The sequence below is a fragment of the Mytilus edulis genome, chromosome 12, assembly GCF_963676685.1.
Source record: "Mytilus edulis chromosome 12, xbMytEdul2.2, whole genome shotgun sequence".
NCBI lineage: Eukaryota > Metazoa > Mollusca > Bivalvia > Mytilida > Mytilidae > Mytilus > Mytilus edulis.
In genome coordinates this window covers 10168429-10191744 of record NC_092355.1, presented here as the reverse complement: position 1 = coordinate 10191744, position 23316 = coordinate 10168429, and the positions used below count along the sequence as shown (strand labels likewise).

At 31.5% G+C, this 23316-nt stretch overlaps 1 protein-coding gene across 1 annotated transcript in view; it reads right to left on the bottom strand.

Moving 5' to 3' along the window:
- Positions 1-23316, bottom strand: part of LOC139497413 (platelet glycoprotein V-like) — a 58821-nt gene that overhangs the window by 11140 nt on the left and 24365 nt on the right. Inside the window, exons 3-9 of the mRNA XM_071285630.1 lie at positions 15696-15767; positions 14740-14811; positions 13841-13912; positions 10431-10502; positions 9475-9546; positions 8578-8649; positions 2322-2476 (exon numbers count right to left, since the gene is read on the bottom strand). Of these exons, the coding sequence (XP_071141731.1) occupies positions 2322-2476; positions 8578-8649; positions 9475-9546; positions 10431-10502; positions 13841-13912; positions 14740-14811; positions 15696-15767 (587 nt within the window). The remainder of the gene's footprint in view (positions 1-2321; positions 2477-8577; positions 8650-9474; positions 9547-10430; positions 10503-13840; positions 13913-14739; positions 14812-15695; positions 15768-23316) is intronic.

Here is a 23316-nt window from a genome sequence, read left to right as displayed (position 1 = left end):
GTCAACCAGCTACGAGCCAAATTGCTGGAACAATGGTATAACATTCCACAAGCATTTATTCAACGTTTAATTGGACCAATCAGTGAATGAGTCGTATATTAACTTCTGTTAACCACACAAGAGGTCGTTATACGCGATATTAACTCTTCAACTATTGGTTTTGACAACGATAACTTCAAATAGTCAGTGCAATTAGGAAAATTAATAGTAATCGTTATCTTCGTTATAGTACGGCGGCTATGTGAAAAATTGTGCACATCCTGCTACAAGGATGAAATTTGGCATAAACCTTCCTCAACTATAACTCCTTTATTTAGATAGAGAGGCATTTGAAAAAATGTCTCACTTTCGGTAAAATCCAAAATGGCGGACATCATACTTAAGTGAGCCCAATATGGCAGGCTAGTATGTGAAAAGGTGTTATTATCATGCTACTATCATAATATTTGGTACAAACCTTTGTTTTTTTACTACTTTTGGATATATTATAGAGATAAAATGCCTTTTACAATCCTACTTCCTGTAAAATCCAACATGGCGGACATTGCACTAAAATAAGCTTAATTTTTAGGGAGGGTAATTGAAATGTGTTTTAACGTATTGCTACTATCATTACATTGTTCAGGAACCTTTCTTTGGTGTTTCTCATAGATACAATGTATAAGACATATGTCTTTGAAACCTTTACTTCGGGTTATAACCAAAATGGCGGACATAGAAATATCAATTTCTTATTTTAATATTCAACTTTTTTTCAAATGTGAAGAAAATGTTTTTTTTGTGTGTTTGTCATTAAACACTTCCGGTTGAAAAAAATAATATGGCGTAAATTTCAAAGACGAGTCCTCAATCCATATCTTCGATGTAAAGTTTTAAATAGATTGATTAAAACAAAATAAAATCACTAAAGTACTAAAACATTTTTTAAATTACTTCTATTCGGCCCAGTGGCGGATCCAGAGGGGGGGTTCCGGGGGTCCGCACCCCCCCCTTTATTTTGGCCGATCAATGCATTTGAATCGGGACATATGTTTTGCACCCCCCCTTTGCCCTGGGCTAGCACCCCCCCTTTCGAAAATTCCTGCATCCGCCACTGCGGCCCAAAACACATGTTTATTCACGGTCACCACCACATGCACACAAGGCAGTGCACAGGAGACCCGATTTTCCACATTAACCAAGACCGCGGCATCCTTTCCTACATCCACAATGTACAAGCTTCTGACAAAATGATGAGGCCTCAGAAAGAGTTTTTTAAAGGGATCTTCTGTACCTTCGCCATTCATAAGCGCCTGGACTGCACTATGCTGGAAAAGACTAGTTGAGGGAATAGCCTCAATTATATAGCCTTCCCTTTTGTGCAAATAGTTATTTTCTTGCTTCGTTAACCATGTTTGCCCCATCTGTTAAGTGTGTGCGATCTAACAGTAAAACCCCGGTGATTTAGGTTGATCAATCATCATTCTTTATGTTAAAGCTATATCTGCAAATGCCATCAATGTCTCCCACGAAGTATTGTTTCTTTTCAAGGAAAGAAAAAACCGTATTACAACCAGTAAAGGCATGAATCACAATAAGTGTGTGTGATCACTCATTGGCTAGTGCATTTGAAAGGCCATTGATAGATATTAATCCAAAGTTTTTACCCTCCAAAACACAATCCATAGTTTATCTACCCTATGTCACGAAATAGCAAAACAGTATTGACAGCATCATCAGTAACGACTGTTCGAAGCATGACGCGTTTAAGTTCGTGTTTCACTGCATCAGACACATGCACCATGATTCTAATGTCTGCCTCTCAATGTGAACTTGGTGCTAAACTTGAAATACATAACGTGGTGGATAAGATAGAATATCCTGAGCATTTTGTGCTACTACTACCATACGTATCCAAGACTTCATCCACTATTGTTACAGTTTCAAGGTATTTAATTAGGGTAAGGACATATTACCCAATCAGCATCCTCGTTAGGAAACACCTTTAAACTCGTCTTTGATGAGTATGGTAGTTGTAGCAACAAATGCTCAGGATGTTTAATGTAATAGAGTTATAGTTGAGGAAGGTCTATGCCAAATTTCATGCTTGTAGCAGGATGTGCACAATTCGTCTGAAATATGCTTGTAGCCGTTTAAGTTTGTATGCTTATATGATATTTTTCTATAGAATACAAAACTGAAAAAAAAAACATTGTTGAAATATACAATAAATATTTTGATAAAATTTGTTTATCGTTTCGTTTTGTTGCTAAATACATAAAACATATACATAAAACATCAGTGAATTTCATCTTTTAATTAAAAATACTTGGATTGCTTACCTGGAAAAATGCAGTCTGACTTGTTAAAATCACGAATAGTTTTGGTGGTATTTAAAATAGTACATGTCCCGGCATAATCTAGTTGTGTGTTACTAGATACCAATTCTTTAAACTCAATGATCAGACAGCATATCAAAGGGTTTACGTCTACATATCTTGAAAAAAATATATGTAATATAAGGTTTATTCCTATGTTTTCTTTTTTTTTGATATAGGAAGATGTGGTGTGAGTGCCAATGAGACAACTCTCCATCCAAATAACAATTTATAAAAGCAAACCATTATAGGTCAATGTACGGCCTTCAACACGGAGCCTTGGCTCTATCTGTTTTGCATATAATAGCGAAACGATTTCAAACCTTATGGGGAAGAAATATGTAAGATACGACAACAATGTGGAATTATAAGAATCATTCTAATATGACGTGCTTCTTTCGCTTTATAAACAACACTGTGATAAAATTCTCGATATATCTATACTTAGCGCAGACTCAGAGATATACATAACAATGGCTGTCACAATATACTTCCCACGTAAATCTACATGTATTGGAACCTATTTGTAGACCCTTTGCCGATTTTATTGATTTAAAAAGTGCAATTAAAAAAGACAAACTAACTGTTATTCTCATTCGGATGCATAATAAGAAGAAATAATGCACAAGAGCTCGGAGAAATCAACAAAATAAAAATAAAATAAAATTCCGCGAAAGTCTATTAATTTTTTTGGCGCATTTAAGTCATTTTTAAAACATGACGTCATACAAATGAAACCGCTAAAATTGAAAGTTTTCTGTTACGTGAACCATCGAAATTCGTATAATATTGTATTAAAACTGATTTTTGAGGTAGGTTTTGTTTTATTTTCTATTCTATTGCATTATTTGCATATTCAGCAAGTCAACATGGCGGCTCCTTAGTGACGAAATGTCAACTTTGGATTTGACGGAAGCTTACGAGAAAATCATGTAAATTAAAAATGGCAAATGTTGGGTTTGAGAATTAGAAGAATTAAACAGATTTTTTTTCTAGCGGTTATTCACGAAATAACCCATGCAAGCTACGGATTTATTAAGATATTTGAGCTTTATCTAACAGGGAGTAAAAAAAGATCAGCCACACACACACCAATTCAACCCTCGCTTCAGTATTTTAATGACCGTATTTGTCTTATTAGAATCGAAATAATTCATGGAAGCCATAGACTGTTGGAAATTTACACATGGCCTGGGCCGTGTTATTCGTTAATTTTATCCCTCACTAACGCTCAGGATAAAATTCGAATATCACGGCCCAGGCCATGTGTAAATTTCCAACAATCTATGGCTTCCATAAATTATTTCTTAAATGACAAAGTACCCTGTGGTGTAAACATTTTTTGGCCTACAAAATATAAATCATCCAATCAAAAAAGATAAAGTTTTAAATGAAACATAATACAAGACATTTCATTAGGCAAGATGAAATGATTTCTTCCTATCAAATTCTTACAACACAAATTATTGTTATACCATCTAGTAAACTCATTTAGATGTTGCCCTAAACAGTTCTATAAATGTTTTAGTCATTTTTACCAATTATGTCTGTTTGCTTTGTTCACACATTGTTGTCCATAAAGTAGGGTTTTGTGTGACTGTTATACAAGTGAGACCAGGTTAAATCTAATATGATATCCATTCGGAGGTGCCTGTGCCGAGACAAGGTGTAACAGTTTTCAATTCATTTGATGTGATTGAGCTTTTGATTTTACCATTTAATAAGGAACTTTACGTTTTGAATTGGAATCGGAATTAGGACACTCACGGTGTAATTACCAAAGATTTCTAATGAAATTTCCCTTATACTTAAAAGATACAACTAGCAGTATTTACGACATTTGAAGGTAAATAAGGAAGTAAAAATGACTTGTGCGTAAGCAAAAACGGACGGCAAACCTGATCAGATGTTTGCACAGAATATCAGTTATATATGTACATGATAAAATATCAAAAACAATCTATCGTATGATAAGATACACGTGCTAAAGTCATAGATAAACTTAATTAAGACACTGTAAATGAAATTACCAAGTATTGAAAAAGTTCTAGCAAAAATACCTAACTGAAGGCAAATTAAACCAGGTGCTTCGCAGAGTGCAGCTTTATACGACCCCAGTGGTTGAACCCTCCTGAACAGTTGGGGCAAATTTGGTGACAATATTCAAGCTTGATTCTGTCTGAATTTGGATTGTGATTTTTTGACATAATATAGGTTTTTGTCACAAAATTAATGTAGTCAAAGATCTAACAAATCTATTGCACAATACTGTGCAATTGAAAATTTCTTCTTGAAACTTTTCAAAAACCGAAATTTGAAAAATTTTGAAAAAAAGGAAGCCCTTCAAAAAATGGTAAACAAAAAATCCCCTCCCCCCTCAACTTTCTGAAATCCCCTTGGAGCAATAACCCTTAAACTCAATCCCATGCTTTCCATTGCATGGTTGAACCTTGTAGTACAATTTCAGAGAGATCCATATACTTAAACACAAGCTATTGTCATGATTGTTTTGGAACTAGAAACATGCTTCTTTTTGGACCTTTTTTGGCCCCTAATTCCAACATATTTTGGGCAATTAATCCAAAACTTAATCCCAGCCTCCCCTTTGTTATATGGTACATTGTGGTACAATTTCAGAGAGATTCATACAATTACACATAAGTTATTGTCTTGAAACTAGAAAAATGCTTGTTTTGACCCCTTTTTGGCCCTTAATTCCTAAACTTTGGCCCCATAACCCCTAAAATGAACCCAAACCTTCTACTTCTGGTTTTAAACATTGCAGTATGATTTCAGAGCAATTGAAATACTTCTACACAAGTTATTATCCTGAAACTAGAAAAAGGCTTGTGTTGGGCCCCTTTTGAGCCCCTTGTTCCTAATCAGTTGGGACCATCATCCCAAAAATCAATCCCAACCTTTCTTTTGTGGTAATGAACCTTCTGAAAAAATTTCATGAAGATCTATTCACCTAAAGTAAAGTTATTATCCGGAAACCAATGTGTCTTCGGACGACGACGACGCAGACGACGCAGACGCAGACGACGACATCATACCATTATACGATCCCAAAAAAATGTTGGGGTCGTATCAAAATGAATTTAAGGTAGTAAAAAAAAACGACAAAATTAAACGATATCAATTAACGGAACAGCTGCCATATTCCTGACTTGGGAAGACAATCAAGTATCATGATTATGTAAGAACATATTCAATCAATGGTTGTCGAATTATTAAAGATTTTAAAGGCCAACCTTTAAATACAGTATGAGATTGAAAGTAAAATGAGTACATACATAGCAATAGATTGTTGATAAACCTGCTGAGTTGTACACACAAGTATTAATAAATTGATGTTTAATACCACTATTGGCTATATTATGGCGGTGAATACACTGATAACAGGGTTGTTAAACATGATCATGGTCATTTCGCATATAGTGTCAAACGCGCCTGTCACATGCGTAGTTTGAAATCACAATTTAAGTGTTGATAGGCTTGTGATACAGTAGATAAAATACTCAGATAGCCCGGCCGTCAAGGCCCTTCTTGTGTATATAAGAACATCAATTATTTCTGATCATTTTAGAAATTTTAGGAATACGATTAAATGTATAATAAGATAAAGACTGAGATAATAATTAGTCCCACTTATAATAGCTGGAGGTTAGTATTCAATGATAACATACCATCCTGTAAACCTATTACTATGTATTGTAAGAACATATTTAATCGATAACAATACGAAATTCTACATTTATGGTCGAATAGCATTAACAGTTAGATTAGTATGTAAGAAGGAACTGTTCGCAGACAATAGAATGCTGATAAACCTGCTGAGCTATTGGCACCCAAGCATATTAAAACCCCAGTTATATACATGTAGGAACGTGATTGAAAATCCAATATTATGGTTTTTTTTTTAGATATGTTATAAATATCAATTACACTTACAATTCAAAACTTGTATATCGTTTAATTCAGGAGCCATTGGAAAGCTGGAATGCGATCGGTAAGTATTGGCTTCGGAAATTTGATGAAAAATATAATGATGCCTTTTTTGTATGTAAATTTTTGAAGTTTAAATGGTTTAGATATGAACCAACTACCAATAGTTTATCAGAAAATTATAAATACGTGGTCAGGATTAATTCAAAATGTTGATACACCTTCAAATAAAAGTGATATTTTAAATACGAGGATATTTGGAAACTCTTCTATTCGTTTCAAAAATAAACCATTGTTCTACTCTTCTTTTTTAAAAAGCGATATCACAACCATCCAGGACATTTGGAATTCAGAAACTACAGATTTTATTAACTGTAATGAAATTTATAGGAGGCTGATTGATAGGAGAAATTGTATTTCCGAATTTTCAAAAATTAAAATCTTGCGGAAACCAGAATTTGCATCATGAAAATAAATTAAAGATAGCAAATGACCTTGAGATCATTAAATTAAACAACCAAACAATCAAACCATCAAAGTTAAAACTCAAATATATTCGTACGGTTTTAAATAAAGATGCATTTCCCAAATGTCAAATTAAGTGGGAGGAAATATTTGGAACAAATATACCTTGGGAAAATATATGGTCGGGATTAGAACATTTGAAAATTGAAAATAAAGTAAAAGAATTTCAATGGAGATCCATGCACAATATTTTATATACTGAAGAAAGATTAAAAAAAATGAAGATATCAAATGGAAAATGCCACATTTGTCAAAATGACAGTGATATAGAAACCCTGAAACACTTATTTTTCAGTTGTAGTACATCACAGTTAATTTTAAAAAATCTCCAAGAAATACTTATCAAATCAAACATAGGAATAAATAATCCTTTTGTTGAAAAGGACATTCTATTAGGTAAAAACACGAGAGAATTAAAATATGATATTTTTTTAAACATAATTATCATATATTTTAAATGGACACTATGGAAAATTAGGAATTCAATGAAATTTGACAAAACGCCTAAAGCACCGCGAGATATTTATAAAATCTGGAAACAAAACTTGAAAAATAATCTAAAATTTGTTCTTCTTAAGATCAAATATGGTTTGTGTAAGTCTTATTTCACTGGCATCACAACGTTTTAGAACTTTAGGACGGTCCTCGGCGATCTTCAACTTTGTAGTTGTTATGGCTTTCAAACTTTTTACATCTGAGCATAGTTTTTTTGTGGACGTAGCGCGCGTCTGGTGTATAAAAATATGTTTTAACCTGTTACCTGTTGATGGCTATTTTTCATTTGTTTTGCTGTCCTATATTTTCTCCCATTTATCTGTTTATTTATTGTAACCCTATCGTGCAATGTTGTCATTTTTGTGTTATAATTAACACTGTCATTAAAGCGGGGGGTTTGGCATTCCACAAAACTAGGTTCAACCCACCATTTTTTCATAAAATGCCCTGTACCAAGTCAGGAAAATGGCCATTGTTACATTATAGTTCGTTTATGTGTGTGTTACATTTCGGTGTTGTGTCTCTGTTGTGTCGTAGTTCTCTTATATTTGATACGTTTCCCTCAGTTTTAATTTGTAACCCGTATTTGTTTTTTCTCTATCGACTTATGTATTTTGAACAGCGGTATACTACTGTTGCCTTTATTTATTTCAATGTCATTTCTATAGCTTTCAACTACAACATTAAATATTGAACGGCATTAAGATAGAATAATGACATCACTGCTGAGTTCTGAGCACACTAGTATTTTGAAGAACATCAAATTTAACTAGAATTGCCATTGCTAGCAATAGCGGATGTCACCCTGGTACGCCAATTGCCACTAATTGGCAGCCATTTCGAAATTTCAAAACATTTGATTAACATGTTCACTTCACAATTCATCATTTTGCTAATTTTCAGAAAGTTTAAAGCATTTTGATTTTTTTATGTTTGAACTGTTTCTATGGTAACGGTCGCCATTTTGAAAATTCCAAAGATGGTTGGCAAGTCTTTGCAGCCAACATCGATTGCACATTTGCACATGGGGTTATCATTGTGGTAACGTTCCATCATCATTGGTCCATGCAATTCCAAGAAATAGTCTAGACAAAAAAGTGTGGAATAATAATTATGAATAAAAAAAAGGAACAATAACAATATGTCACCCGACCTCGGTCAGGGTGACATAATTATGTGAACGTGGTTATATACTTGTACACAAGGCAATATATACAATAGTAAGTCTGAGATAAGCATTAATAATACTTACACTTCTTCAAGATTTGTATTGTCAGATAGCAGACCTTCTGGTAAACTTACTAAGTTATTGTAACCGATATCTCTGGAACAAAATCAATTATCTTGATTATGTAAAAAAAAAATCAGAATATTAAATATGATCTCTTTAGAGTCATTGATACTGCATTTTGTTAAGCTTTCAACTGCAATTATTAAATATTGAGTGACGCTGAAAGAAATATTTGTATGCAATGAGACAGTTTGCGTACAAAATGATATGATGGCAAAACTTCTGAATCGTTGAAACACAAGTACAATAAAGAACATATGTACTATATATACGTGGTTACATTAAAAAAAATATCTTTAATAAAATAAAATCTTTGATAAACATAAGTCACAATTAGAACTCTTTGTGTTCGATAATAACAGACTAATTTCAGAGTATGTATCTTGTTGCAGTGTATTATATTTGCTTTTCGCTCATTATATTGCACATACATCAGGCCGTAAGTTTTCTCTTTTAAATTGTTTTACATTTGTGATTTTAAGATCTTTTAAAAATGACTCGTTGATTTAATGCATAATCCAAGGCCGTACGGTCACCTAAAGTTGATAATTTCTCAAATCCTGTGCCATTTAGTCTCTTGTGGAGAGTTGACTCATTGGCAATCATACCATATTTTTTTTGGGGCATATTTATTTAGTTGTGCTTGTATACAATTTAGGAAGAAAAATCAATCAAATATAACGAATTTTAATCAACACAATACTACGCATAGTACAAAATGAATTCTAAGATAAATTTTAAAATACTGAGCTATTGGCACACACGTATATTAAAAACATCAGGTTCATATCAATGCCATTTAAAAATTCACATACATGGAATAAGTTTAAGTCTGATATACATAACAACTACACTTACAAATATTCAAGATTTGTGTTGAATGTTAACAGACCTTCTGGTAAACTTTCTAACTTGTTTCTTCTTAAATTTCTGAAAAGAAATCAATTATCGTGTTCATGTAAGAAATTGTTTAATCAAAGCATTTTTACTGAAAATACGAAAGGGTTTTAAATTTCGATTTTTGTGAATTGAATAGATAAAATATGATATCTTTCGAGTTAATGATGCTGTATTTTGTTAAGCTTTCAACTGCAATTATTAAATATTGAGTGACGCTGAAAGAAATATTTGTATGCAATGAGACAGTTTGCGTACAAAATGATATGATGGCAAAACTTCTGAATCGTTGAAACACAAGTACAATAAAGAACATATGTACTATATATACGTGGTTACATTAAAAAAAATATCTTTAATAAAATAAAATCTTTGATAAACATAAGTCACAATTAGAACTCTTTGTGTTCGATAATAACAGACTAATTTCAGAGTATGTATCTTGTTGCAGTGTATTATATTTGCTTTTCGTTCATTATATTGCACATACATCAGGCCGTAAGTTTTCTCTTTTAAATTGTTTTACATTTGTGATTTTAAGATCTTTTAAAAATGACTCGTTGATTTAATGCATAATCCAAGGCCGTACGGTCACCTAAAGTTGATAATTTCTCAAATCCTGTGCCATTTAGTCTCTTGTGGAGAGTTGACTCATTGGCAATCATACCATATTTTTTTTGGGGCATATTTATTTAGTTGTGCTTGTATACAATTTAGGAAGAAAAATCAATCAAATATAACGAATTTTAATCAACACAATACTACGCATAGTACAAAATGAATTCTAAGATAAATTTTAAAATACTGAGCTATTGGCACACACGTATATTAAAAACATCAGGTTCATATCAATGCCATTTAAAAATTCACATACATGGAATAAGTTTAAGTCTGATATACATAACAACTACACTTACAAATATTCAAGATTTGTGTTGAATGTTAACAGACCTTCTGGTAAACTTTCTAACTTGTTTCCTCTTAAATTTCTGAAAAGAAATCAATTATCGTGTTCATGTAAGAAATTGTTTAATCAAAGCATTTTTACTGAAAATACGAAAGGGTTTTAAATTTCGATTTTTGTGAATTGAATAGATAAAATATGATATCTTTCGAGTTAATGATGCTGTATTTTGTTAAGCTTTCAACTGCAATTATTAAATATTGAGTGACGCTGAAAGAAATATTTGTATGCAATGAGACAGTTTGCGTACAAAATCATATGATGGCAAAACTTCTGAATCGTTGACACACAAGTACATTAAAGAACATATGTACTAAATATACGTGGTTACATTAAAAAAATATCTTTAATAAAATAAAATCTTTGATAAACATAAGTCACAATTAGAACTCTTTGTGTTCGATAATAACAGACTAATTTCAGAGTATGTATCTTGTTGCAGTGTATTATATTTGCTTTTCGCTCATTATATTGCACATACATCAGGCCGTAAGTTTTCTCTTTTAAATTGTTTTACATTTGTGATTTTAAGATCTTTTAAAAATGACTCGTTGGTTTAATTCATAATCCAAGGCCGTACGGTCACCTAAAGTTGATAATTTCTCAAATCCTGTGTCATTTAGTCTCTTGTGGAGAGTTGACTCATTGGCCATTGTTGGCAATCATACCAAAAGTGATATTTCAAATACGAGGATATTTGGAAACTCTTCTATTCGTTTGAAAAATAAACCATTGATCTACTCTTCTTATTTAAAAAGCGATATCACAACTATCCAGGACATTTGGAATTCAGAAACTACAGATTTTATTAGCTGTAATGAAATTTATAGGAGGCTGATTGATAGGAGAAATTGTATTTCCGAATTTTCAAAAATTAAACAGGCAATTCCTAAAGATTTCGTGCAAATTTTAAAATCTTGCGGAAACCAGAATTTGCATCATGAAAATAAATTAAAGATAGCAAATGACCTTGAGATCATTAACTTAAACAACCAAACAATCAAACCATCAAAGTTAAAACTCAAATATATTCGTACGGTTTTAAATAAAGATGCATCTCCAAAATGTCAAATTAAGTGGGAGGAAATATTTGGAACAAATATACCTTGGGAAAATATATGGTCGGGATTAGAACATTTGAAAATTGAAAATAAAGTAAAAGAGTTTCAGTGGAGATCCATGCACAATATTTTATATACTGAAGAAAGATTAAAAAAAATGAAGATATCAAATGGAAAATGCCACATTTGTCAAAATGACAGTGAAATAAAAACCCTGCAACACTTATTTTTCAGTTGTAGTACATCACAGTTAATTTTAAAAAATCTCCAAGAAATACTTATCAAATCAAACATAGGAATAAATAATTCTTTTGTTGAAAAGGACATTCTATTAGGTAAAAACACGAGAGAATTAAAATATGATATTTTTTTAAACATAATTATCATATATTTTAAATGGACACTATGGAAAATTAGGAATTCAATAAAATTTGACAAAACGCCTAAAGCACCGCCAGATATTTATAAAATCTGGAAACAAAACTTGAAAAATAATCTAAAATTTGTTCTTCTTTTGAAAGGCGTTGACATCATTGATAAGACAAAATTGGAGTCGGTTATAATGAAAATTTTGACAGTAAATATAGTATAAGCTTGTCATGAGTCAAAGTACATTTTTTATGGTTTATCGTATAAGAATATAGATTTTATCTATTTATATAAACATAGAAAAAAATGTATTAGCCTATCATGTTTATTGTAGTAAATGCGCATCCTTTGTGTGAGTATCTTATTATTTACTTACTATTTTGAAATTAAAGAAAAGAACTGTTAGCTGCTCTAACATTATATGGATATATTTTTTACACTAATTGTAAATCCAAGGTAAAAAGTGGACTACATTTTTATTGCCTTGTATTTCCCCTGGATAGATGGTTCATTTTGTAAACAGGGACCCTTAGTCTGTTCCTTGACGACTAAGGTATTTGTATACCGGAAATATTTAGGAATAAAACGTTTATATATCTTGAAAAAAAAAGACGATTGTTGTTCAATGTTAACATGGTTAACAGACCTTCTGGTAAACTTTCAAACTTGTTATTCGTTAAATATCTGGAATAACAAAAACAATTATGAAAACACTTAATACACCTACTCATATATAAAGGTTTATCTTCATTTATTCATAAGATCAAATATTATTTGTGTAAGTCTTATTTCACTGGCCTCACAACTTTTTGGAACTTTAGGACGGTCCTCGGCGATCTTCAACTTTGTAGTTGTTATGGCTTTCAAACTTTTTACATCTGAGCATAGTTTTTTTGTGGACGTAGCGCGCGTCTAGTGTATAAAAATATGTTTTAACCTGTTACCTGTTGATGGCTATTTTTCATTTGTTTTGCTGTCCTATATTTTCTCCCATTTATCTGTTTATTTATTGTAACCCTGTCGTATAATGTTGTCATTTTTGTGTCATAATTAACACTGCCATTAAAGCGGGAGGTTTGGCATGCCACAAAACTAGGTTCAACCCACCATTTTTTCATAAAATGCCCTGTACCAAGTCAGGAAAATGGCCATTGTTACATTATAGTTCGTTTATGTGTGTGTTACATTTCGGTGTTGTGTTTCTGTTGTGTCGTAGTTCTCTTATATTTAATACGTTTCCCTCAGTTTTAATTTGTAACATGGATTTGTTTTTTCTCTATCGAGTTATGAATTTTGAAAAGCGGTATACTACTGTTGCCTTTATTTATTTCAATGTCATTTCTATAGCTTTCAACTACAATATTAAATATTGAACGGCATTAAGATAGAATAATGACATCACTGCTGAGTTCTGAGCGCACTAGTATTTTGAAGAACATCAAATTTAACTAGAATTGCCATTGCTAGCAATAGCGGATGTCACCCTGGTACGCCAATTGCCACTAATTGGCAGCCATTTCGAAATTTCAAAACATTTGATTAACATGTTCACTTCACAATTCATCATTTTGCTAATTTTCAGAAAGTTTAAAGCATTTTGATTTTTTTATGTTTGAACTGTTTCTATAGTAACGGTCGCCATTTTGAAAATTCCAAAGATGGTTGGCAAGTCTTTGCAGCCAACCCCGATTGCACATCTGCACATGGGGTTATCATTGTGGTAAAGTTCCATCATCATTGGTCCATGCAATTCCAAGAAATAGTCTAGACAAAAAAGGGTGGAATAATAATTATGAATAAAAAAAAAAGGAACAATAACAATATGTCACCCGACCTCGGTCAGGGTGACATAATTATGTGAACGTGGTTATATACTTGTATACAAGGCAATATATACAATAGTAAGTCTGAGATAAGCATTAATAATACTTACACTTCTTCAAGATTTGTTTTGTCCGATAGCAGACCTTCTGGTAAACTTACTAAGTTATTGTAGCTGATATCTCTGGAACAAAATCAATTATCTTGATTATGTAAAAAACAAAATTCAGAATATTAAATATGATCTCTTTAGAGTCATTGATACTGCATTTTGTTAAGCTTTCAACTGCAATTATTAAATATTGAGTGACGCTGAAAGAAATATTTGTATGCAATGAGACAGTTTGCGTACAAAATGATATGATGGCAAAACTTCTGAATCGTTGAAACACAAGTACAATAAAGAACATATGTACTATATATACGTGGTTACATTAAAAAAAATATCTTTAATAAAATAAAATCTTTGATAAACATAAGTCACAATTAGAACTCTTTGTGTTCGATAATAACAGACTAATTTCAGAGTATGTATCTTGTTGCAGTGTATTATATTTGCTTTTCGCTCATTATATTGCACATACATCAGGCCGTAAGTTTTCTCTTTTAAATTGTTTTACATTTGTGATTTTAAGATCTTTTAAAAATGACTCGTTGATTTAATGCATAATCCAAGGCCGTACGGTCACCTAAAGTTGATAATTTCTCAAATCCTGTGCCATTTAGTCTCTTGTGGAGAGTTGACTCATTGGCAATCATACCATATTTTTTTTGGGGCATATTTATTTAGTTGTGCTTGTATACAATTTAGGAAGAAAAATCAATCAAATATAACGAATTTTAATCAACACAATACTACGCATAGTACAAAATGAATTCTAAGATAAATTTTAAAATACTGAGCTATTGGCACACACGTATATTAAAAACATCAGGTTCATATCAATGCCATTTAAAAATTCACATACATGGAATAAGTTTAAGTCTGATATACATAACAACTACACTTACAAATATTCAAGATTTGTGTTGAATGTTAACAGACCTTCTGGTAAACTTTCTAACTTGTTTCCTCTTAAATTTCTGAAAAGAAATCAATTATCGTGTTCATGTAAGAAATTGTTTAATCAAAGCATTTTTACTGAAAATACGAAAGGGTTTTAAATTTCGATTTTTGTGAATTGAATAGATAAAATATGATATCTTTCGAGTTAATGATGCTGTATTTTGTTAAGCTTTCAACTGCAATTATTAAATATTGAGTGACGCTGAAAGAAATATTTGTATGCAATGAGACAGTTTGCGTACAAAATGATATGATGGCAAAACTTCTGAATCGTTGAAACACAAGTACAATAAAGAACATATGTACTATATATACGTGGTTACATTAAAAAAAATATCTTTAATAAAATAAAATCTTTGATAAACATAAGTCACAATTAGAACTCTTTGTGTTCGATAATAACAGACTAATTTCAGAGTATGTATCTTGTTGCAGTGTATTATATTTGCTTTTCGTTCATTATATTGCACATACATCAGGCCGTAAGTTTTCTCTTTTAAATTGTTTTACATTTGTGATTTTAAGATCTTTTAAAAATGACTCGTTGATTTAATGCATAATCCAAGGCCGTACGGTCACCTAAAGTTGATAATTTCTCAAATCCTGTGCCATTTAGTCTCTTGTGGAGAGTTGACTCATTGGCAATCATACCATATTTTTTTTGGGGCATATTTATTTAGTTGTGCTTGTATACAATTTAGGAAGAAAAATCAATCAAATATAACGAATTTTAATCAACACAATACTACGCATAGTACAAAATGAATTCTAAGATAAATTTTAAAATACTGAGCTATTGGCACACACGTATATTAAAAACATCAGGTTCATATCAATGCCATTTAAAAATTCACATACATGGAATAAGTTTAAGTCTGATATACATAACAACTACACTTACAAATATTCAAGATTTGTGTTGAATGTTAACAGACCTTCTGGTAAACTTTCTAACTTGTTTCCTCTTAAATTTCTGAAAAGAAATCAATTATCGTGTTCATGTAAGAAATTGTTTAATCAAAGCATTTTTACTGAAAATACGAAAGGGTTTTAAATTTCGATTTTTGTGAATTGAATAGATAAAATATGATATCTTTCGAGTTAATGATGCTGTATTTTGTTAAACTTTCAACTGCAATTATTAAATGTTGCGTACAAAATAAAATGATGGTTAAGCTTCTGAATTGTTGACATACAATTACATCAAAGAACAGCAGTAATTTATATACATGATTATATAAACAAAACTATATTTAATCAAATAAAATCTGTGATAAACATAAGTCACAATTAGAATTCTTTTTGTTAAATCATAACAGACTAATTCAGATGTTGTAGTTTGTTTGCAGGGTATCATATTTGCATTTCGATCATGATATTGTACATAAATCGGGTTTGAATTGTCTTACATTTATAATGTCCTATTCTTTTAAAGCTGATTCGGTGGTATGGTTTTTTACGCATTATCCAAAGCCGACGGTGACCATTAGTAGTTAATTGCTGTGTCATTTATACTTTATTTGGCCCTTTTAACTTTTTGTGGATTTGAGCGTCACTGATGAGTCTTTTGTAGACGAAACGCGCGTCAGGCGTAAATACAAAATTTAATTCTGGTATGTATAATGAGTTTATTAGTCTCTTGTTGAGAGTTGTTTTATTGACAATCATACCATATCTTCTTACTCTATATTTGTTTAGTTGTGGTTGGATACAATTTAGGAAGAAAATCATTCAATTTGATAACAAAAGAACGTATTTTATTCAACACAATACTACACATAGTACAAAATGAATTCTAAGATACATTTTGAAATACTAAGCTATTGGCACACACGTATATTTAAAAAATCAGGTTTATATGAATGTGATTCACACTATCAAATAAGTTTAAGTCTGATATAAATATCAACTACACTTACAAAAATCTAAGATTAGTGTTGAATGTTAACAGATAGATCCTCTGGTAAACTTTCCAACTGGTTAAATTCTAAATATCTGAAGAAAAAAAAACAATTATCGTGATTATGTAAACAAGAATGTGTCCCCTGTACACGGATGCCCCACTCGCACTATCACGTCCTATGTTCAGTGGACTGTGAAAATGGGGTAAAACTCTAATTTGGCATTAAAATTAGAAAGATCATATCATAGGGAACATGTGTACTAAGTTTCAAGTTGATTGGACTTCATTTTCAACAAAAAAAAATACCTTGACCAAAAACTTTAACCTGAAGCGGGACAGACGGACGGAAGAACGGACGCACAGACCAGAACACATAATTCCCCTATACTACCGTAGGTGGGGCATAACAATTGATTAACTAAACACTGATACTGAAGATACCAACAATTTCTTATTTCAATCTTCGTTGTATTCAATATATTTTTATATAAACTCAAATTGTTAATGCATTTATGAAAACTTTCGGCTACAACCTTTAAATATTGAGCGACAGTTAAAGTAAAATTAGTATGCATAATGAAAGTCTGTGTACAAACTAAAAAAGATTGCAAATCTTCTGATTCTGAAATACAAAAGTATATTGCAGAACATCTAAACATGATAAAATATAAAATTCAATCTGCAATAATTCAAGTCTGACATAATCACCAATCATACCTACAATGTTACAAGATTTGTGTTGTTCGATAACAGACCTTCTGGTAAACTTATTAAATTGTTATTTTCTACCTTTCTGGAAGTAAATCAATTGTCTTGATTTTTTTACAAAATATGTTGAATTAAAATACTTAGTTATTGTAAGCTGACTGCAAAAATAATTTTGTTTCCCTTGAATAAGTGTAAATATGGCTACTTCTAGTTTGCACAAGGTCATCTCCAGTTTATATTTTTAAAGGTCATACGTTATCGTACCCTTTCCAAAAGACTTCGCGGCTTTATCATGGACCAGTATACACCTTATCGCTATTTAGTCCATTCCGGGAAAAACAGTCATTTATACAACTTCCTGTTTTGGGTCACCGGCCGAAAAATGGAGGTCATCAGTAGTGAGCTGAGGGAGAAAAAACTTTAGAAAGTGATCATCAAGAAACTTTGACATAGTATGATCCACTTTTTTCGAAATTAAAATTAAAGTAAAAAATATTTTGTTTGAAGTATTTACGGTAGTTTAAACAGGTCTCATTAAAAAGTATCATGCATGGTGCATTGTTTAAACAGGGTCCCAGATAACTTCAACTGGATGAAAAAGTTGTGTAATTTTAGAACTAATCCGGAATGGAATAAATAGCGACAAGGTGTATTATGTTATATTCAATTAACCTTAAATTTAACCATTTAAGGGTCTGTAAGTCCTATGAGATGTCATCACAAATCTTTGGACCTAATGTACTATTTCTTTGGGGGAAAAAATGCATCAGTTCTTTGAACCTAGCTTTTACAGTTTGCACTCACTAACTATTGCTTTAGAATTTCATATCAAAACACCTTTATTCATTACAGGTTATAGTTTAAGAGTTGCGCTAGCTTACCCATACATTAAATAGTGGGAGGTAAATAACTCCTGTAAAATGCACCAAATCGTTTTGCTCAAAATTGACCTAATATTTGTAAGAATATAACGACACAATTTTAAAAAGAATTTCGTCGATAATTTTTGCTTTTGTTATAAAAAAAAACCACACACACACAAGAACACAATATACTGGGCGATAAATCGTACAAAGAAAATTATACTGGTTAAAAGAATGAAAATAAAAGCGAATAGAGTGTATGATTTAATATAAAAAATATCTAAATAAAATATTATAAATCTAAAAACTGACGGAAGAACACAATTAAGCAGAGAAAAATTTAACACAAATTGTTCAGAGAACAATTGAAGGTCTTTCCACATTAATTTGACGTGGTTTACTCAATGTTACTATTGGCGTCCAAACATATGTATTTTCATATTGATTAAAAAAGAAGGAAGATAATCAGCCACTTTCGGTATACCGAATGTCGCATCTGGTACCATATGAAGGGCTACATACGGTTGGGAAAATGTCACTTCCAGTCTTGCATTACTGTTTTATTTCTCCTTATTTCAAAAATTTATAGCTTATATGAACTTTCACTTGAAATAAAGAAGATAATCAGTCTCTTCCGGAATACCGAAGGTCACATCTAGTGCCATGAGAAAGCTTACTTCACGCTGATTCCTAAAATATATTGTTTTCATATTTTTTAAATGAGGGAATTAACTTCTCCCTGTTAACAAAAGGGAGACGTCCAGTGATACGAAACGGATTTTCCTGATTCTGAAAATATACATGCATGACAAAAAATAGCTACTTCCTGTTTTTTTCGAGGTCACTTTCTGGTTGATATTTTTCATGACACTTGACATTGAAATAAATTTTGTTTTGGTTGACCAAGCACTCCCAATCAGTAATTCTAAAAAAATTCAAGCGTATAAACTGTTCGATATCATTTACCAAATATCTAAACGACTTCTTTCGAGACAACGTTACTGCGCAAAATAAATGAGCAGAAAAATAAGAAATATTATAAACAGAACAAAAGCAAAAGGTCTTTCCACAGAACAGTGGAATTACCTATGTAAAACCCAATTGTTCAGAGAACAATTAAAAGGTTTTCCACGGTAAATTCACGGGATTTGAAAGTAAAGTATATACTTTTGGCTTTAAATGTTAAGTCTGGTGTCCGATAATAGAATGATTAACGCTTTTTCCAAAAATATATGATATTTTTTTACTTTTGTTAAACATAAGGTTATGCAAAGGATCAACTACATTTGTTTGTCATTCTGATATAATAAAGTCTGAGATGATATTCAATCATATTTACAATAGTTCCAGATTTACGTTCGACGAAAACAGACCTTCTGGTAAACTTACTAGCCTGTTAGAATCTAAATTTCTGGAAGAAATAATCATTATCTTGGTACTGATATTACATAAGATTTCTAATTGCAATCTCCGTGCAATAAATAAGATACATATTGCGTTAAACTGATATTAGTCATACGATTGACCAAAATGTCTTTGTGTTTTTTTATGTCATATGGTACCAGAATAGACGTGTAAGCTGTAAATCTGGGTATATTGTTCATACCTTACTAACTATATTTTATTTATTAGATTTGAACATCGATAAAGTACAGGTGCTTTAATTCACACCGTGTTAATGTTAAGTAAAAAACGTAATAGAAAAGAACAATGTAAGTAATTTCATAAACAATAATATATTACTTGGATTCGATTTAATCATGAGTAGACCCTTAACCACACTTATAACGATTTCAGAATTCTTCGAGTGGTCTTTTGATAAACTTTCTCATTTGCTGTCATTTTATTGAAAGGAAGAACATCATTTTAACATGATATGGTAAATATATATAAAAATGGAGATTCGCTATGACTTTCAATGTGACAAATCTTCGCCAAATGACGTAGAGATATAGGTTACCGCATGGCATTTATCTTTCAAACCATATACCACATATTAAGCCATAATAGACCCCTAATGCCAGATGTGAATATTTCAAACAAAAAATATGTACAAAATAAATGGAGAATGTGTACATTGGACACAGATGATGCCCCGAGTTTTTTTTTATTATTAGCATTGTGTATAGGTTTCATAACATTCGGTTTAGGCAAACATAAGTTGGAGAATACATACGAAAAATCAGCATTTTTTACATTAGTAAATGGGCATAACTCTACAACGGTAAAGGTGACGCCATTCAAATTCGAACTCGATCTGTGTTTTGTGGTAAAAAGTAATGTTAAAAGATTCATAACCTTAGGATGAGGCCAAATTAACACAAACTATAGGTGGGTGAATTTAAATATGTATAAAGCAATAATGTGTCCGTTCAACATCAATAACACATTTTCATCTAGTATTCTATGTTTTCATTGATATATATTAATCATAGAAAATAGTATGAGAAACTTTACTTTTTGACTTGTTGTACGAATGTTTATTTGCTGGTTTAAAACTAAGGATTTTCTTTTCCCAGGTATGGATTACCTTTTTGGAATTTTGGGTCCTCAATGCTCTTCAACTTTGTACTTGTTTGGTTTTATAACTATTTTGATCTGAGCGTCACTAATGAGTCTTATGTAGACGAAACGCGCGTCTGGCGTATTAAATTATAATCCTGGTACCTTTAATAACTATTAAACGAAAGTTCTTACCTGTTTTTCGAAAGAAAAAAATGTCTCATTATTTCAATTATATTAACTCCTTCAAAACATTATTTAGATTTTTTTCGTTTGACTGCTTTAAGTTGAAAATGAAAATAAATGTTTGCAAGGATGTCAGAACAGAATTTTGATATAATCAACATCTTTAAAACAAATACCGAACTTAGATAAATTAAAAAGAGGGTCCATAAAATCTGACAAACTAACGACGTTATTAAACAAGGGAACGAATCAAGCGCAATTATTATGTTACTGGCTTGGTACAGTCATGTTTCGAAGACTATGGCGGTTTACACCTGTTTTTTTTGCCAGCTTATATGACAGATGTTTTAGCTCCGTTATGTTGAACCAGATGCTCCGCAGAGCGCAGCTTAATACGACCGCAGAGTTCGAACCCTGAACATTGGGACAAGTATGGACACAACATTCAAGCTTGATACAGCTCTGAATTTGGATTGTGATTAAATAGTTGACACAACACAGGTTTCTGACACATAATGAATGTGGTCTAAGAACTTAAACTTAAAAACTTTAAATTTTAAATTGGACATTACCTATTATGGTCCAATATCCAAAATCAAAATACATGGTTAGATTCAGCATATCAAAGAACCCCAAGAATTCAATTTTTGATGAAATCAAATAAAGTTCAATTTTGGACCCTTTAGACCTCAATGTGGACAAATTTGATAACCGGGCCCAAACATCATAAATCTAAATACATGGTTAGATTAAGCATATATTAAAGAACCCCATATATACAATTTTTGTTGAAATCAAACAAAGTTTAATTTTGGACCACGATTTGGACCAAATTGAAAACTGGTCCCATAATAAAAAATCTTAAGTACATGTTTAGATTCAGCATATCAAAGAGCCCAAAGGTTTCAATTTTTGTTGAAATCAAACAAAGTTTAATTTTGAACCACGATTTGGACCAACTTGAAAACTGGGCCCATAATAAAAAATCTAAGTACATGTTTAGATTCACCATATCAAAGAACCTCAATAATTCAATTTTTGTTGAAATCAAACAAAGTTTAATTTTGGATACCAATTTGGACCAACTTGAAAACTGGGCCTATAATAAAAAATCTAAATACATGTTTAGATTCAGCATATCAAAGAACCACAAGAATTCATTTTTTTTTTAAATCAAACAAAGTTTAATTTTGGACCACGATTTGGACTAACTTGAAAACTGGGCCCATAATAAAAAATCTTAAGTACATGTTTAGATTCAGCATATCAAAGAGCCCAAAGGATTCAATTTTTGTTGAAATCAAACAAAGTTTAATTTTGAACCACGATTTGGACCAACTTGAAAACTGGGCCCATAATAAAAAATCTAAGTACATGTTTAGATTCAGCATATCAAAGAACCCCAAGAATTCAATTTTTGTTGAAATCAAACAAAGTTTAATTTTGAACCACGATTTGGACCAACTTGAAAACTGGGCCAATAATCAAATATCTAAGGCCACACCAATTTAATTTCTTGTTCTACGGATTTTTGGACTTCAAAATTTGGGGCGAGCGAGCGATTTGAAAATTTAAATAAAAAAATATTTAATTTGCAAATTTTTGAGGCGAAGCTTGAAAAGTAGAGGCGAGCGATTATAATTTTTTTTTGTAAACATAAAATAGTAGGTTTTGACAATATTAAAGCTTGATTTATCACTTGTACTTTGACATTTCTTTAATTTCTGAAGTATTTTTTGCCTGTTCACCAAGAAATAATTAAATCTGGTCTATGTATGACATGTATGTGTGACTGACAATGAGACAATTCTCCCTCCAAGTCATAATCAGTTTGGGGACAACCCCTTAATGTTATAAATATCCCTTTTACATGTTTTATGAGGGATCAATATAAGTTATAATATATTTGTTTGTACAAAAGGGCTCATATTTTATGAAAGAACTATATCATGTATATATCTATCTGGTATTAAAAGGTCAAAACATGTCCAAGAATTTTGTAATATTCCTGGACTTTAACCATGTTAACACATTTACTTTAACAGTTTAATATTATTCAAAATACATGTAAGTGGACCCCTCTTTTAGAAAAAGTTGTTTAAAGTATGATGTAACTCTCCTCTTTTTGAGTACAAAATTCTAAGTTTTCAAAGGTTTTGTATAGAAGAACTATACAAATCCTTGGTATTTCTATTTTCTTTTCTACATCAGTAAAATGACCCCTTGTCCATGTTGTCTGAGGGAGGGTTGTTCTCAACCTGATATAAATAACAAACACAGGTTAAAGTACGGCCTTTTACATTGGGCTTTGATACAGACCAAACAGTAGGCTATAAAGGACCCAAAATTATTAGCGTACA